At 34.1% G+C, this 18708-nt stretch overlaps 1 protein-coding gene across 6 annotated transcripts in view; it reads right to left on the bottom strand.

The window, feature by feature from the left end:
- The window catches only part of LOC145725386 (photoreceptor-specific nuclear receptor-like), a 37739-nt gene that overhangs the window by 1500 nt on the left and 17531 nt on the right, over positions 1-18708 (bottom strand). For all 6 annotated transcript variants that reach the window (XM_081974138.1, XM_081974137.1, XM_081974136.1 and 3 more), the window contains 5 exons: positions 6480-6746; positions 6291-6425; positions 6049-6236; positions 5880-5973; positions 2149-2304 (listed from right to left, as the gene is read on the bottom strand). In XM_081974138.1, the coding sequence (XP_081830264.1) occupies positions 2149-2304; positions 5880-5973; positions 6049-6236; positions 6291-6425; positions 6480-6746 (840 nt within the window). The remainder of the gene's footprint in view (positions 1-2148; positions 2305-5879; positions 5974-6048; positions 6237-6290; positions 6426-6479; positions 6747-18708) is intronic.

Genomic DNA, 18708 nt, shown 5'->3' with positions numbered 1-18708 from the left:
AAAAAATTCTCGATAAAGTAGTTTTTCATGGCTACAAGTCAATTTTCACTACTAAAGTTTTTAACTTATCTGAAAACTATAACGACTCACTGAAAGAGAGTTTTTAAGCCTCTCAAGTCAATTTTCATAGTTTCCAAGTCAATCGTCAAGGCTAAAGTCTTTCAATTTGTCTGAAAACTGGTTACAAATACAATTTTTAAGCCTCTTAAGTCAATTTTCACCGTTTCAAAGTAAATTTACTGGTTTCTAAGTCAATTTTCAAAACTAAAGTCTTTCAATTTGTCTGGAAACTATGAAAACTGGCTACAAAGACATTTTTTAAGCTTCTTAAGTCAATTTTCACCATTTTCAAGACAATTTTTAAGTTGGGTTGAGTTGGTTTTGGGCCTTTGAACGTAATAACTCAATTATCTCGTAAACGAAGTTTCAAATCAGAATTTTATAAAAGATCCTTTATTTGTCAAATTGAACAAGTAAAGTAAAAAAAAACTGAAATTTTTGCAAAATATCCAGTGACGTAGAGAATAAGGCAGAAAAATGAAAACCATTATTGCTCCAGCGGTATGACAGTTATGACAAGAAACCGATTTTCCTTGGGAAGCATTTTTCAGGAAAATGACATAGTGTATGTTAACTTATTTTTTTGATGGGCTATCGAATGGTAAATTATTGACATTTAAAACTGGACCACCCTGTATGTAAACAATCTCTATTCTCAAAGAATAGGCTATCGACCAATCGGTCTTTCTGCCCATGTTACATTACATAGAGAACGAAAATTAACAGTAAAATTTAATTTACAGTTAAAATCTAAGTTGTTCCAATAGGGTGCAGGAGGGAAAGGAAAATCGGCAACGTCTCGTTTGTCTTCTTAGACAAAGAGGGTCAAGTATAGTTCAGTTGTTAGGGTTGTTTTCCCATTTAGTTTGAATTTGTAGCAGTCTTTCTGAAATTTTCATAAAAGAGTTCGATGGATGGATGTCTAATTTTTGTAATTAGTCTTATTGCAATTTGTTCAGTGGTTTGTATGTATTGTTTGGTTTTCTCAGTAACGTTTATCTTCAATACATTTCCATAATCTAGCAGAGTTCTACAGATGAATTTATAAATTGTCGTGGCTGTTTTAGTACTTATTCCTTTGTCTTTGTACGTTAGTGATCTAAAGTGTTTTGTCCTTCTGATAATTTCAAATGTTGTAATGTTTTGTAAATTTTAATTTTTTGTCAATAGTCACTCCCAGATATTTTATTTCATTTTTGGGTACAGTAATATGACCGTTAGCTGTAATAGTAGGTGAGTTTATATTAATTTTATGATTACACAAAATAAGTTGATTTTTGGTGGCATGTGCCACTTACAAAACCATGTCATTGTATTGTTTGTCAAATTCTGAAGTCTTTCTGTGGCTTTTGAGGTAGTTTTGTCATGTACGACAAGTGCAGTATCGTCGGCGTATTGTAATATGTAAGATGTTTTGTCATTGTAATTTTTTTCAATCGTCTTGAAAATGACGATTGTAAATGTATGTTATAAAGAAGTGGGAAGTCTTGAGGAAGCCCTTGCTCGGGAGAGAAAGAATAGGAGTAGTCAGTATTGATGCGTACTTGAAGTTGTCTATTTTGTAGTAAGTTTTTGATATTGTAAAGGAGGTATTTTGGTATTTGAAGTTGATGCAGTTTATATGTACAGGGTTTTTCAATGAAAAGTAGCCACCCTGAATACCTTCCAAAATAATTTCTCTGTTAAAAAATGCTAAGACACGTCAACAAAGATTGCAAAGGGGACATCTTTTTACGTAGGATTTGAATTTCTGCCATCAGCCCCTTTGCCGCCATAGCCACCCCCACTAAGTTTTCAAATGGCACCATACCCTGTGTGGCACATCGTTGGAAAGGGTATTTCATAAGGAATTAATTGCACTATTTTATTTGTACATTTGCTTTGAATTGAGACCAAAAAAAATAAAAACATTTTAATAAATAAGTAAGTAATCGTGTATTCGTTGTTTTAACTTGTCTGCGTCCATTTTAGTTAGATTTAGTTTTGTCTTCTGGCTACTACGTGTTAGAGAGCTGGATTGGTGCAAATTTAGACTGAATGTATATCGGTAATAATTATAAAAAAAAAAACTGAAAAATCTGTACTTACCGGCTTTAAACAGAACCAAAGCCTTAAGACACGCATGTTCTGTGTGGTCAACCCTTAACATATTTAAGCGTGAGATGACCTCTCGAAGCTTTCTTGCATCCTCCTCTAATTTTGTGTGTCTAGAACTCGGTGCTATTGCGTTACTGACCAAAACCACTACAACCCAATAATTACCAAATTATAGTATAATATTTTCATAAGAAAGATTTTTTTTTTAAATCTTAAGCAAAGATTTTAAATACAAAAGCAGCATCACTCACTAAAGATATTTAAGAATTCGATAAACGTAAATTTATTTTCCTATTTGGCTGTGATAGGGTACATTTTTCTCACTCATTTTTAAAAAATATACAGGGTTGATCTGTACACAGTTTGTGACGATTTTATTTTTGCAGATACAACAAAAATTGATAATACAAAAGTTATAGAGTTTTCCCTAAATAACCAGAACAATAGACCATGAAAAAAGTGAAAAAATGCGGTAAAGTTACTTTTTCGCACTAATTTTTTTCTTTTCTTAAACATCTCATAGAAAGGTATGGTGAAAATTTTTGTTCTACACCGAAAAACTTTCAAATTGCAGGATTATTATTCATTTATTGTAAATGGAAATTGCAATGCGAAAAAGTAACTTTACCGCACTAGTGTGGAAAGTACTTTTTCCCGCACTCAAATGAGTGCGGAAAAGTGCACTTTACCGCACCCGAGTGGGAAAATATGTAATAAGTTGACATTTGGTTTAGCCGTTTTCCAATTATTGGCATTTAAAAATTGTGATTTTATTATTTTTCAAAATCACACAGTTGATGGTGTTATGAATGAATGTCAGTGTGCAGAGAAAATTTGACGTCACGATGACGTACTTATAACTGTCAAATTTTGTCATAGTGGCAAAATGTCAACGTTAATCTTGAAAAGTCTGTAAATTACATTTAAACCTAAAATTGTAAAAGCACGTCACGTAATCGTGACAATTTAAATTTGCAGCAGGCAACACTGTAAAGTTAAATTGCAGCTTGCCAAAAACAGTCACGTGACCAGGTAAATGTCATCTTTAACCTTAAAAAGTCTGTAAATTACATTTAAACAGTTGGGAAACCTAAAATTGTAAAAGCACGTCACGTAATCGTGACAATTTAAATTTTCAGCTGAAACACCGTAAAGTTAAATTGACACCTGTCAACAACAGTCACGTGACTCGGAAAACGTCATCTTTAACCTTGAAAAGTCTGTAAATTACAATTAAACAGTGGGAAAATTTAAAACTGTGAAAGCACGTCACGTGATCGTGGCAATTTAAATTTGCAGGAGGTAACACTGTAAAGTTAAATTGACAGCTTGTCAAAAACAGTCACGTGACCAGGAAAATGTCATCTTTAACCATAAAAAGTCTGTAAATTACATTTAAAAAGTCGGAAAATTTAAAACTGTGAAAGCACGTCACGTGATCGTGACAATTTAAATTTGCAGCAGGCAACACTGTAAAGTTAAATTGACAGCTTGTCAAAAACAGTCACGTGACCAGGAAAATGTCATCTTTAACCATAAAAAGTCTGTAAATTACATTTAAAAAGTCGGAAAATTTAAAACTGTGAAAGCACGTCACGTGATCGTGACAATTTAAATTTGCAGCAGGCAACACTGTAAAGTTAAATTGCAGCTTGTCAAAAACAGTCACGTGACCAGGAAAATGTCATCTTTAATCTTAAAAAGTCTGTAAATTACATTTAAAAAGTCGGAAAATTTAAAACTGTGAAAGCACGTCACGTGATCGTGACAATTTAAATTTGCAGCAGGCAACACTGTAAAGTTAAATTGCAGCTTGTCAAAAACAGTCACGTGACCAGGAAAATGTCATCTTTAACCTTAAAAAGTCTGTAAATTACATTTAAACAGTTGGGAAACCTAAAATTGTAAAAGCACGTCACGTAATCGTGACAATTTAAATTTTCAGCTGAAACACCGTAAAGTTAAATTGACACCTGTCAACAACAGTCACGTGACTCGGAAAACGTCATCTTTAACCTTGAAAAGTCTGTAAATTACAATTAAACAGTGGGAAAATTTAAAACTGTGAAAGCACGTCACGTGATCGTGGCAATTTAAATTTGTAGCAGGCAACACTGTAAAGTTAAATTGACAGCTTGTCAAAAACAGTCACGTGACCAGGAAAATGTCATCTTTAACCATAAAAAGTCTGTAAATTACATTTAAAAAGTCGGAAAATTTAAAACTGTGAAAGCACGTCACGTGATCGTGACAATTTAAATTTGCAGCAGGCAACACTGTAAAGTTAAATTGCAGCTTGTCAAAAACAGTCACGTGACCAGGAAAATGTCATCTTTAACCATAAAAAGTCTGTAAATTACATTTAAAAAGTCGGAAAATTAAAAACTGTGAAAGCACGTCACGTGATCGTCACAATTTAAATTCGCAACAGGCAACAGTGTAAAGTTAAGTTGAAGCTTGTTAACCACAGTCACGTGACCTGGAAAATGTCATCTTTAACCTTGAAAACTCTGTAAATTTTATTTAAACAGCTGAAAAACTGATAATGTAAAAGCACGTCACGTGATCGTGACAATTTAAATTTACAACAGGCAACACTGTAAAGTTAAATCGACAGCTTGTTAAAAACAGTCACGTGACCAAGAAAATGTCATCTTTAACATTGAAAAGTCTTTAAATTACATTCAAACAATTGGGAAACCTAAAATTGCAAAAGCACGTCACGTAATCGTGGAAATTTAAATTTGCAGCTGGAAACACCGTAAAGTTAAATTGACACCTGTCAACAACAGTCATGTGACTCGGAAAACGTCATATTTAACCTTGAAAAGTCTGTAAATTACAATTAAACAGTGGGAAAATTTAAAACTGTGAAAGCACGTCACGTGATCGTGGCAATTTAAATTTGCAGCAGGCAACACTGTAAAGTTAAATTGCAGCTTGTCAAAAACAGTCACGTGACCCGGAAAATGTCATATTTAACCTTGAAAACTCTGTAAATTTTATTTAAACAGTTGGGAAAGCTGAAGTTGTAAAAGCACGTTTTCTGATCGTGACAACTTAAGTTTGCAGCCGGCAACACTGTAAAGTTAAATTGACACCTGTCAACAACAGTCATGTGACCCGGAAAATACCGTCTTTAACCTTGAAATCATCCAAATCCAGTGATTTTAAAAAACAATAAAATCACAATCTTTAAAAATGCTAATAATTTGAAAACGGTTAAACCAAATGTCAATGTATTTATATTTTTGGAATCAGAAGAAAAAGATCTATCAACTCATCAGAAAATATACAGGGTGTTCCATAAAACATTTATCAATTTTGTATTTTTTATTTTTGTCATGGTCTTTTATTTTTTTTCAATAAGATTTTTTGGTAAATTAGGAGAAATCCTATAACTTTTGTTTTAACAGTTTTTTCTTTTTCTATCTACAAAAATAACACCACAAGCGTCTAAATATACGGACCAACCCTGTACATTTAAACGAAAGAATAATGAACTGTATACCTATTAGACTTCTTGCAAACAGAGAGTTTCATTTTAGTAACTTTGCTATACATTTTTGTTTAATTTAATAAAATTTAACCGCCCTTTAATATCTTGCCCAAAGTCTGCTTTGCGTCGTTTGGGCAACTACACTCGTGCGAAAAAATACCACTTTTCGCACTTGTTAGGTATTACCGTGCACTAAATTTTTCTGTATAATAATGCAAAATACCTTCATCAACAGGAAGCGCCCATTGAGCTGCAGTTAAAACAAAAATTTCACTCCAGCTCTCTTCAAGTAAAATTGACTGGTCTCTATGAGAAAGCTGAAATTATTAATTTAATAACATAACCTGTTATAATCATTATTTAAACATGAATTATCGACTTCAAACACTTACTTGCAAAAATGAAGGTATGGTTTTTGCCCATTTGATTGCTATGTAAAGCAGTTTAGCAGCAGACTCGTAAATGTTTTCAGCAAAAGCCGACATACATGGTACATCCGGTGGTATTAAACTGGGAGTTCTAGATTCTACATCATTGAGAAGGGGCAACTCCAGCCGTAAACTTGAATTACTCTGAAGATCTGCAAGTACGCAGTATTGAGGCAAAACAATGTCAACGTGCCTGTAATTATTACCTTCACTTAATCCTCGTTTTTCCTGAGTAACCTCCTCAGAACTAGTAACTTCATCATCTTTTAGCCCATCTCTACCAGAGCTGGTTATTTCAGACTTAAAATGTTGAGCTTTTTCTCTGTACATTCCATGATTACCTACACAAATTCCTAGTTATCGTTGTTGTATTAAAACATAACAATAATACATACCTAGCATAGGATATAGCATAGTACTAGGCTTAGAAAATTGACCGCTTAAAATAGTAGGATACATCAGACCTTGATGCATAAAACTAGCTTGACTGCCAATAAGTGGTGAAGAAACGTGCTGGTCGAGTAGAGGGGGGCTGGAAAAATGTATGGGCAGACTGGAAAACATTGAAGATGGCTGCAAAGATCGAAACCTTGAAGGTAGTCCCATTGGATAGTGGTGTAAAGCTGGGTGCGTTGTTCTGGGTGCCCTTTCATGTTGGACAGCTAAAAATTATACTAATTAAAGTGAAATACAGGATGGTACAGTTTTAAATGTCAATAAGGTTAGGATTATTGGTAAGGTTTCCTAAGGAAAATAGTTAGTTCAAACAATCGGTTTCTTGTCATAACTGTCAGACTGTTTGGAAATGACTGAATTTGGAACAAATACTTATGAAATTAAGACTCATTATGTGATGTTAATGATGTATGTCGAAACTGTCCAGTGGCGTAGATACAAAAAGATGTACGTCACTGGATATTTTTTAAATTTCACAGTTTTTTTACTTTTCTTTTTCAATTTGAAAAAATAAGATATAACATTCTGATTTGAAACTTTCTTTACGAGATAATTGAGTCCTTAAGTTCAAAGACCCAACCGAACTTAAAAATTGTATCAAAAACGGCAAAATTGACTTAAGCTTCTTAAGTTCTTAAAAAAATGTCTTTGTAGTCAGTTTTCATATTTTCTAGGAATTTTTAAAATACTTGTAGAACCCTTTGACACACAGGTTTTCGGTATCATTTAAAGCTTTGACACTTTCTTTTATAGTTCGAAAAGTCTTTGACAATTTAAAAATAGTTATGGGAAGGTTGAAGACACTTCTAGAGGTCTCTGGCACAATCAAAGTTATATTGATGATAGTATGGATAGTCTATGGCACTCTACTCGTATAGTATGGAGGAATCTTCTTCATTACATATTATAATGTGTATTATATTTTATTGTTCGGTAAGGCCAACCTGTTTAATTAAGTTCCATTATTGTTGGTTGGTGGTTAAAAGTGTAGCATGTAATTGTAGTCAGTCTAGAATTGCTTATTCGAAGATAAAAATGCACAATTAAAACAAGAGACAAATTTCTTAAGAAATATCACTAGAATAACTTTTGACTTTATACAGGGTGTTTCATGTTTTATGATTAGGACTTCAGGCGTGGTTAGAAAAGCACATTCCAAATGTCACAAGAGCAAATCATATCGAGTGATTATAAGTTCACCAGTGGCGGAGACGATGGGTGTTAAGGTATTGAGTTAAGGACAACAGAATTAATTATCATAAGAAAGTTCAGCTTGATGATTTTTTCTATCTGTCATCGTTTTTTCATATGAAAAGTGTTAAAATTTGTTGTAATTAATCTTAAATAAGACAAGTTAAAATTATGTCTAGTTTGTAAAAAGGTAAAATTACTTTTTTGTAATATAGTACAAGTTAGTGTCGTTTTTGAAGTTGATGTTGTGTAATTTTTCGGGCTGTCTAATTTAATTTTCTTATCATAAAATAAAACGTTCAAAGTTATTACTCTGTTGCTGATTACAACCCAACAGGTTATGGGCCCAGAGGGAAATTGTGTCAGGAATAAAGAAAATGGAAGATCTGGCAGATGATAAGGAAAAAGCAGATTTTGAAAGGAAAGACGCCCGAGCTCAGAAAATAATAATAACAACCATAGATAAGAAGCAACTAATGCATATATTTAACTGTACAAGTTCTAAAGAAATGTACGACAAGCTTAAAAACATATATGAGAAACAAACAGAAGACGAAAAATGTTGTTTGATGCAACAATTTTTTAATTTTTCGTACAGCAAAGGAACTGACATTTTAATGCACATTAGCAAAATTGAAAACTTGGCATGTAGACTAAGAGTACTTGGACAAGATATCCCAGACAATATGTTGGTATCTAAAATACTTGCAACATTACCTGATCAGTTTAGAAATTTTGCTACATCTTGGGAATCCACTTCACAAGGTGATAAAACCCTTGATAATCTCTCAAACAGACAGAAGAAACAATGCGAACCTAAAGGTATGGTTTTTAAAGCTCAGCTACAACAACAAGTAAATAAGAATAAAACAAGATTTGGAGGAAAATGTTTTAAATGTGGCAAGGAGGGACATATTGCTCGTTATTGTGACAAAAGGTCATGTAGAATATGTAAAAAAACAAATCATGTAGAAAGCAATTGTTACTTCCGAAACAGACCAAGGTCGACAGGAAACTCATAGCAAAATAGCTTTTCTATGTGAAGATATGGATTTAGAATCAAATACAGCAACTTTCTTCATTGACTCTGGAGCTTCATCGCATATGACAAGCAATAAAAATCTGTTCACTTCATTACAAGCAGATTGTTCAGATGTTTTAGTAGCCAAGAAGAATTCATCTATAACATCAGAGGGTAAAGGATTCATTGAAACGGATCAATGTGTTCTTGAAAATGTGCTGTATGTTCCGGAGTTAAGCAAAAAATTATTATCGGTCAATAAAATTACTGAAAATGGTGGTGAGGTAATATTTACAAGAAACAAAGTGGTCGTTTCTAAAAATAAACTACCAGTGTTGCAAGGTCAAAAGGACAGTAGTAGACTTTATTGTATTAAGTTGTCAATTGAAGGAAACTGTTTAATGACAGAAAGAAGGGATCAAAATATTTTGTGGAATAAAAAGTTATCTTAGTGCTAGCAGTATGAAAAAACTACAAGATTTTTCAAAGGGCATGATTTTAAATATTGTAGAATGTGACCAAAAGATAAAGGATTGTGTAGTTTGCTTACAGTCTAAGCAAACTCGTAAACCCTTTATCAGCAGTAGGACCAGAGCCACAAGACCATTAGAACTAATACATTGTGATGTGTGTGGTCCAATTGAACCAGAAACCTGGGATGGCAATAGGTATTTCTTGACAATAATGGATGATTTTACTCATTACACTTAAGTATACCTAATGAGACATAAAAATGAAGCAGCTGAAAATCTTAAAATGTACATACACGAAGTAGAGGCTTGTCAAAATTTAGAAGTCTGAAAATTACGGTGCGATAATGGTAGAGGACTTCATGGAATGGTTCAAAGCTAGAGGTATAGTTGTAGACTATACAGTGCCCTACTCTCCTCAGCAAAATGGTCGATCTGAGAGGCTAAATCGAACCATAATGGAAAAGGCTAGAGCCCTTATATTTGAGGCAAACTTGGACAAGGTTTTCTGGGGTGAAGCTGTATACACTGCAACTTATTTGTTAAATAGAAGTCCTTCAAGTACTATTGATAAAACTCCTATTGAAATGTGGAATGAAAAAAAACCTGATTTAACAAATTTACAAATGTTTGGATGCATAGCCTATGAGAAAAGACTGGGACCAACGAAGAAGCTTGATTATCGTTGTGATGAGTACATTTTTGTTGGATACTCTTTAGGAAGTTATCGCCTGTGGGACAATAAAAATAGAAAAATCGTAACTTCCAGAGATGTTATCTTTAAAGAACCAATGGTTAGACCAGAATTTAACACAACTAAAAAAACCGTGTTTCTGGAAGATAACCTAAATGAAGAGATTGAACATCTGGAACCTGCTTCAGATGTAAATTTACCTGAAAATGTCATGGATGAAATCTGCTATGAAAATGTACCAAATGAAGAAGTATCTGATATCCAAGAGGAAACAGAAAATGATGTTCAAACAATAAGTGGAAGAATCATCAAGAAGCCTCAACGATTAAATGAGTACGTAATGCTGTCATACAGCGATGCTATAAATGGGACTGAAAAGCACAAATGGGTTGAAGCAATAAATGAAGAGAAGGAGTCAAGGAGAAAAATCAAACTTGGATGTATGTGGACAGAGAGGTGGCTAAAAGTAAGAAGATTTTAAGTAGTAAATGGGTTTTTCGAATTAAAGAAAATAATAAATATAAAGCTAGACTAGTAATTAGGGGATTTGAGCAAGAACAGGGAATAGATTATACGGAAACGTTTAGTCCAGTCATAAGTATAGCTCCGTTAAGAATTTTGATTGCTTTAGCTGCTAAAAATAGTTTAATAATTAGGAAATTTGATGTCAAAACGGCCTTTTTGTATAGCGAATTAAAAGATGAAATTTTATAAGTAAATTGTGAAAATAAAATCTGTTTGTTAAAAAGAGCATTGTATGGGCTGAAACAAAGTCCAATGAGGTGGAATGAACATTTTACTTCTGTTTTAAAATCAATTGGTTTGATACCGAGTTTGATACACCTTAAAAGTGAACAATGTATATTCAAAAATGAATCCTCCACCTTATTTCTAGCGATTTACGTAGATGATGGTCTAATTTTAGGAAATGATGAGGAACAGATTAATATTTTGATTCAGAAATTAACAACTAATTTTGAGATAGTGTCCTGTAAAAATCCAACTTCCTTTTTAGGTATTGAGATTTGCAAAGGCAAAGATTCTATTAAACTTTCTCAAAGTAAGTACATATCAGAAATCTTGGATGATTTTGGTTTGGAAAACATGAAACCAGTTAGTACTCCTATGATTTATAATCCAAGCACTGATGATACTTGTTTGAACAAAGTTTTTCCTTACAGAGAATTAGTAGGTACATATTACTATATGTTTCAAATAAAACTAGGCCAGACATATCTTATGCGGTAGGATATTGTAGTAGGAAATTAGATAAACCCTCAGAACGTGACGTAGGAAATATTAAAAGAATTTTGCGTTATTTAGTTTCAACAATCAATTTGGGCATTCAATATACAAGTCATAGTGAGGATACAAATTAGCATGGTGTTCTAAACGCCAACCTATAGTATCACTTTCCAGTACTGAAGCAGAGTATATAGCTGCTGCAGAATGTATTAAAGAAGCTTTGTTTTTAAAGTCAGTTATAGATGAGCTTTTGGGAGTAAATATAAATATAAATCTACATGTTGATAATCAAAGTGCTATTACTATAATTAAAAATGGACAGTTTAACAAACGCAGCAAGCACATTGACGTTCGGTATCATTTTATTAATGAGAAAGTATCTGAAGGTATTGTTAAATTGTTTTATTGTCTGAGTAGTGAGCAGCTTGCAGATAGTTTAACCAAACCTTTAGATAAAGTGAAATTTCAAAATTTTAAATGTAATACGATGTTGGATTAGATTTATGTGTTTGTACTTGTAATAGATAATAAGTATTCTTATTTAAGATTAGGAGAGGGTGTTAGAATTTGTTATAATTAATCTTAAATAAGACAAGTTAAAATTATGTCTAGTTTGTAAAAAGGTAAAATTACCTTTCTGTAATATGGTACAAGTTAGTGTTGTTTTTGAAGTTGATGTTGTGTAATTTTTCGGGCTGTCTAATTTAATTTTCTTATCATAAAATAAAACGTTTAAAATTATTACTCTGTTGCTGATTACAACCCAACAAAAATCAATATTATAATTTTAAACTTTATTACCCTGTATATTGGAAACGTAGTCTTTGCAGATATATGTTTATAGAAGTAACCCACCTTGAAAGGTGCTTTTCTAACTACTCCTGATCATAAAACCTGAAACACCCTGTATACAAATCAAATGATGATAAGAATTTTGCAGTGGAACCACTTCTGTCTTGTTTAGATCTGAATTTCTCTTCTCTTTTAAGTTACAGAATATCCTTTCCTTATTTATGTTAATATTTAACCAAAAAAAGTCTGACTTAACGTTTTCAGTTTCGTTTTTTTTATAATACAGGGAAAATTCCATGGATAGGGTAGATCCAAAAAGATCGTGAACAGACTATAGGTGCCAAACATCACAGTCTAAACGACACTTATCTACGTTGTCATAACAAACATAAGTTTCTTATAAAAAAAAAACTCTAAAACTTTGCCCATTTTACTAACTGTGTACCAAAAATGCTACTCATATAGATCACAATAATTGTTTGATTAAAGCTCTTTGGTTTCTAAGAATTATACTTAAACCAAACTATTCATTAGCCAACATTTTTACTCAATTTACGAGGAACTGAAATGTCAAATGAATATTTATTCGAATGATAAATGCCACTCCATTACGAACAGTTCTCGCCAACCTGCAATGGCTATTATCACTGAGCAGCACTATTTAATTCATAGAACCGAACGTTCGGTGCTAATTGAATTTCTACCGACTGAAAAAGTATAATAAATTTCCCTATCATCATCCTAATGATATATCAGTTCCGTGTTCCTGAAAAAGGACTCGTCGAGATGATAAGCTTGGGAAAAGTCACCTGCACCACGAAACCAGACACCCTTTCAGGGCGATCCACGGCCGCCATGATGTCATGTCGCTGGGCCGACCTTAATGATGATTACACAAGCCGACCGATAAATATTTTAGTAAGTTAACTGTTATTGTCCCGCATTGGTTTGGAAATCCCTTTGTTTGCCCTCGAGGGCTCGTTTACGTTAAAAAATATTCGTAATGTGTTTATGTTTAATTCATATTATTTACCTATCTATATGACTGTACTATCTTATGTTGGGTTGTAATCAGCAGCAGAGTAATAACTTGGAACGTTTTACTTTATGATAAAATAGAAAATTAAATTAGACAGCCCAAAAATTACACAACTTCAACTTCAAACAATCAGATCAGATGTAGAATAGAAAAAGCAAGAGATGCCTTCATCAAAATGTCTAAGCCCTTCAAAAGCCATAACCTCAAATTAGATATCAAAGTAAAACTCCTGCGCTGCTATGTGTTCTCCATATTGTACTATGGCATGGAATCCTGGACATTGACCGAAGCTACACAAAAGAAGCTCGAAGCCTTCGAGATGTGGCTATACAGAAGGATCCTTAGAATATCATGGGTAGATAGAGTGACCAACGAAACAATACTGAAAAGAGTGGGGAAGGAAAAAGAGGTGATGAAAACGATTAAGAGAAGGAAACTGGAATATCTCGGACATATAATGAGAAATGACAACAAATACAAACTCTTAAAATCGATCCTGCAAGGAAAAGTGTTTGGAAAGAGAGGGCCCGGAAGAAGAAAGATATCATGGCTCAAGAACCTAAGTACATGGTATTCAAGAACAACCACAGAACTGTTTAAAGCAACAGTCAACAAGGTCATCATAGCCAGGATGGTTGCCAATATTCGAAACGAATAGGCACTAGATGAAGAAGAAGATAACTAAATTCTAACACCGTCTGGTAGATCCACAAACACAACCGTATTCCAATTCATCAAAATGGACCACTTAGAAAACGAAGAGATTGCTTTAGGCATTTTTCTAGATCTCAGCAAGGCATACGGTTGTGCTAATCATGAGAATCTGCTGGTCAAATTATCTAAATATGGAATCATCAAATCAAATAAGCCACAAAGAGTGTTAATAAATTGCGGAAAATCCGAAATGGCTATTAGTAGTGCAGGGGTTGCTCAAAGTATATTGGGTCCTTTTCTTTTTATTGAATTAATGATAATATACAGTATAGGAGAAAAATTCATGTTAACGAGCTATGCAGATGACACCAACATATTAATATGTGGCTCAAACCTGCCTCCGGATGCTTTACACCAAACAGCCAATTGGCTCAAAGAAAATCTAAAACAGGGGAATGCTTTGTCAGGCAGAAGGTCACAATGGACGTCTATAATTTTGAGTATGTACAAACCTTCAAGTACCTGGGCGCAGTGATAACGGCAGAGAATAATATGCAGGAAGAGATTAAACAGCGAATCACACAGGAAAACAAACATGTACATTTGCAGTACAAACCCAGCTAAAATCAAAATTTATCACAAGAAAAGCCAAAACCGGAATCTATCAAACAATGATACGACCAGGAGCAACATACGCCAGTGAAATATAGACACTGACAGTTCGCGACACAGAGCTCCTAAGAAGATTTGAGAGAAAGATCCTGCGCATGATATATGGTCCCGTTCGAGACCCTGAAACCGGCCATTATAAGATGAGAAGCAATGCTGAGCTTGTCCAAATATATCAAAACCCGGCAGACTAGGATGGGCAGGGCACCTGCAAAGAAGCCAAAACGATAGCCTAATAAAACGGGTATGGGAGGACGCACCAATAGGAAAAAAACCACTGGGAAGACCCAGGTTCAGATGGAGAGATAACATCATTAAGGATCTGGTTATCCTTGGTGTAGACCAGCAAGAATGGAGGGAGATGACCCAGGACCGCTCCAGGTGGAGGCAGATAGTCCAGGCAGCCAAGACCCACCCTGGGTTGTAGTGCTACGGAGTAGTAGTAGTAGTAATCATCGGTTCTTTAAAGATAACATCTCTGGACGTGACGATTTTTCTTTTTTAACGTTCCACAGACGATAACTTCCTAAAGAGTACCCAACAAAAATATACTCATCCAAAGATTGGTAAATTTGTCAGGTTTCTTTCCATTCCACATTTCAATAGGAGTTTTATCAATAATACTTGATGGACTCCTATTTAACAAATAAGTTGCAATGTATACAGCATCACCCAAGAAAGCCTTGTCCAAGTTTGCCTCAAATATAGGAGCTCTAGCCTTTTCCATTATGATTCGATTTAACCTCTCAGATCGACCATTTTGCTGAGGAAAGTAGAGCACTGTATAGTCTACAACTACACCTATAGCTTTGCACCATACCATGAAGTCCTCTTCCATTATCGCACCGTAATTTTGAGACTTTTAAATTTTGACAAGCCTCTACTTCGTGTATGTACATTTTAAGATTTTCAGCTGCTTCATTTTTATGTCTCATTAGGTATACTTGAGTGTAATGAGTAAAATCATCCATTATTGTCAAGAAATACCTGTTGCCATGCCAGGTTTCTGGTTCAATTAGACCACACACATCACTATGTATCAGTTCTAATGGTCTTGTGGCTCTGGTCCTACTACTGTAAAGGGTTTACGAGTTTGCTTAGACTGTAAGCAAACTACACAATCCTTAATTATTTGGTCACATTCTACAGTATTTAAGATCATGCCCTTTGAAAAATCTTGTAGTTTTTTCATACTGCTAGCACTAAGATAACTTTTTATTCCACAAAATATTTTGATCCCTTCTTTCTGTCATTAAACAATTTCCTTCAAGTGAACAGATTGTTATTGCTTGCAGAATCAATGAGGAAAGTTGCTGTATTTGATTCTAAATCCATATCTTCACATAGAAACGCTATTTTTCCTTTCCTGGCTCTGTCTGTTTCGGAAGTAACAATTGCTTTCTACATTATTATTGTATTTTTACATATTCTACATGACCTTTTGTCACAATAACGGGCAATATGCCCCTCCTTGCCACATTTAAAGCATTTTCCTCCAAATCTTGTTTTATTCTTATTTACTTGTTGTTGTAGCTGAGCTTTAAAAGCCATACCTTCGGGTTCGCACTGTTTCTTCTGTATTTCTTCTTCTCCAATCAGTCTGTTTAAGAGATTATCAAGGGTTTTATCACCTTGTGAAGTGGATTCCCAAGATGTAGCAAAATTCCTAAACTAATCGGGTAATGTTGCAAGTATTTTAGATACCAACACACTGTCTAGGATATCTTGTTTAAGTACTCTTAGCCTAGTTGCCAAGTTTTCAATTTTGCTAATGTGCATTAAAGTGTCAGTTCCTTTGCTGTACAAGAAATTAAAAAATTGTTGCATCAAACAACATTATTCTTCTTCTGATTGTTTCTCATTTATGTTTTTAAGCTTGTCGTACATTTCTTTAGATCTTTTACAGTTAAATATATGCATTAGTTGCTTCTTATCTATGGTTGTTATTATTATCTTCTGAGCTCGGGCGTCTTTCCTTTCAAAATCTGCTTTCTCCTTTTCATATGCCAGATCTTCCATTTTCTTTATTCCTGACACAATTTCCCATAATCCATGTGCTTTGAATGAGGGTGCTCGGAACACTTCTATCATTCTATCTATATTGTGTCCACTCTTTCTGCCTATTTACCTACTGGCCTCAGTTTGCGTTCTGTACAAGAATTTGTCTCTATTTAAGTCATTTTTGTTCGTTGTTCATAACTTCATTCCATAGAGAAGAAAAAACATAACCTTTGGCTAGTCTTAAGTTTAAGTTCAGCTCTCTAGTGCAAAGTACTTTATTCATGTTTGTAAACGCCATCAATCTCGTCCACCATAGTACTCAGGTATTTGTACTCCATCCCTCTTTCAACCCCTGCGATGAACATGATGTGCTTTATCATGAGTTTTGTGTTGTAGACCAGCTGTCTCACTTTGTATGTCATGTCTTACACAATCGAATGCTTTGTTTTAATCCAAAAAACAAACAAATAGATTTTGGTTCAAATCTAAGCTCGTCTGTATTAAAACATTTAGCATAAATTCAATCAAATTCTAATTTAACTTAACATATCGGCAAAAGTACAATTAAGATAGTTATAGTTAGTAGAGTAGTATAATAAAAGTTCAGTTTAAATTGATCATCACATAAGTGAACTAAATGAGGATGCTAAATTGCTATCTAAAAGAAGATCGAAATTGAAGCCCCATTAAATTGGTTACCGAATGTTATTTATTTTGCGTCCCTTAATATAGAATGAAAATGTGTACTTCACGTCATTATCACCTATGTCAATAAGCGGAAAAGGTCCCGAGCTGCCGAAAGAAGCGTAACTGAAAGCATTGTGGGGTTAAAGTGATGTTTACTTCACCCTGTCATTCCCACACCCTCAAGATGATTATTGGAGATGATAGCGTCGACACACTTTTCTTTTATGCTCTTTTTCATTTAGAGATTTCCGTATAAAGGGTGTTGTATATTTGGGTACGTTATTTGAACATTTAGTTAACGGATATTGTGGAAAAACTGGTTTGATGCACAAAATTTACAAATCAGTTGTTGTTTGAAATTTGAACACCTTGTAACTCGTTTATTTTTGGGAGTTCAGGGTGGTTCAACCACCTAAAAGAACCGATTTTCCTCTTTCTAGTGGTGTAGAGTAAAAAATTCTATCTTAAAAATTGCGTACAGGGTGACAAAAATAGTGCACCAACATACTTTTCTTGCACACCCTGTATGTTTGAAACAAAAACGTCCTATAGTGTAATTTGATGATTTTGTGTCCATTTCATTGTCTCAAACAACTGAAATCATAAAATAGTATATTTTCGACGACTTACTTTGAAAGTACCTCATGTACGCTTCCATTTAGAAGCAGAAAGGGGTTATTTGCCGCGCGCGAGCAGAAAGAGAGATTTTCTGCTCTAGAGCGTTTTCGCTTTCTACTAACAATCTACTCACCAACTTTTTTCGGCGTTTCCATAACAACGCTTGACATACCTGTTTGAAATAACCACATTCCGTCAAAGTGATTTATCGGTGACAATGAGTTCGAGCGACGAAAATGATGTGAGTTGTCCTTCTAATCCACCCCACAGCAGTCGTCGAAAAAATATCGTCTATATTTCGAGCCAAAAGTACTTTTGCCGCTTTTACTTATAGAATAGTATATTCTATATTAAGAGCGGAAAGTATATATTTGCCGCTTGCACATGAAATTTGCAGCTTGAGGCGAAGCCGAACGCTGCAATCATGTAAAAGCGGCAAAAGTACTTTTGGCTCGAAATATAGACGATATTTTTTCGACGACTGCTGTGGGGTGGATTAGAAGGACAACTCACATCATTTTCGTCGCTCGAACTCATTGTCACCGATAAATCACTTTGACGGAATGTGGTTATTTCAAACAGGTATGTCAAGCGTTGTTATGGAAACGCCGAAAAAAGTTGGTGAGTAGATTGTTAGTAGAAAGCGAAAACGCTCTAGAGCAGAAAATCTCTCTTTCTGCTCGCGCGCGGCAAATAACCCCTTTCTGCTTCTAAATGGAAGCGTACATGAGGTACTTTCAAAGTAAGTCGTCGAAAAAAATCGTTTAAAGGAGTTTGTGCCAATTTACATACAGTTCCAAAAGACCTCTGGAACTGTATAAAAGGTTTATAAATGGTCGTGAATTTCAATTTGGTGATTTTGTATCAATTTTATTGTCTCAGACCACTGAAAACTTAAATAGACCATTTTAAGCAGTTTTTGAAAAATCTTCTATTGAAAAACCGACATTTTGAAATTGAAAAAACATTTTTAAGACTTCTGGAGCTGCGTGGAAGGTTGCAAATGATAGTAAATTGTAATTTGGTAATTTTGTGCCCATTTTATTGTCTCAAACCATTGAAATCATGAAAAAAAACCTTTTTCAAT

This window comes from Ips typographus, linkage group LG2, assembly GCF_016097725.1.
Source record: "Ips typographus isolate SLU linkage group LG2, UJ_Ityp_2.0, whole genome shotgun sequence".
Lineage (NCBI taxonomy): Eukaryota > Metazoa > Arthropoda > Insecta > Coleoptera > Curculionidae > Ips > Ips typographus.
The sequence above is the reverse complement of the archived record's forward strand: the minus strand, read 5'-3'. Positions and strand labels throughout refer to the sequence as shown.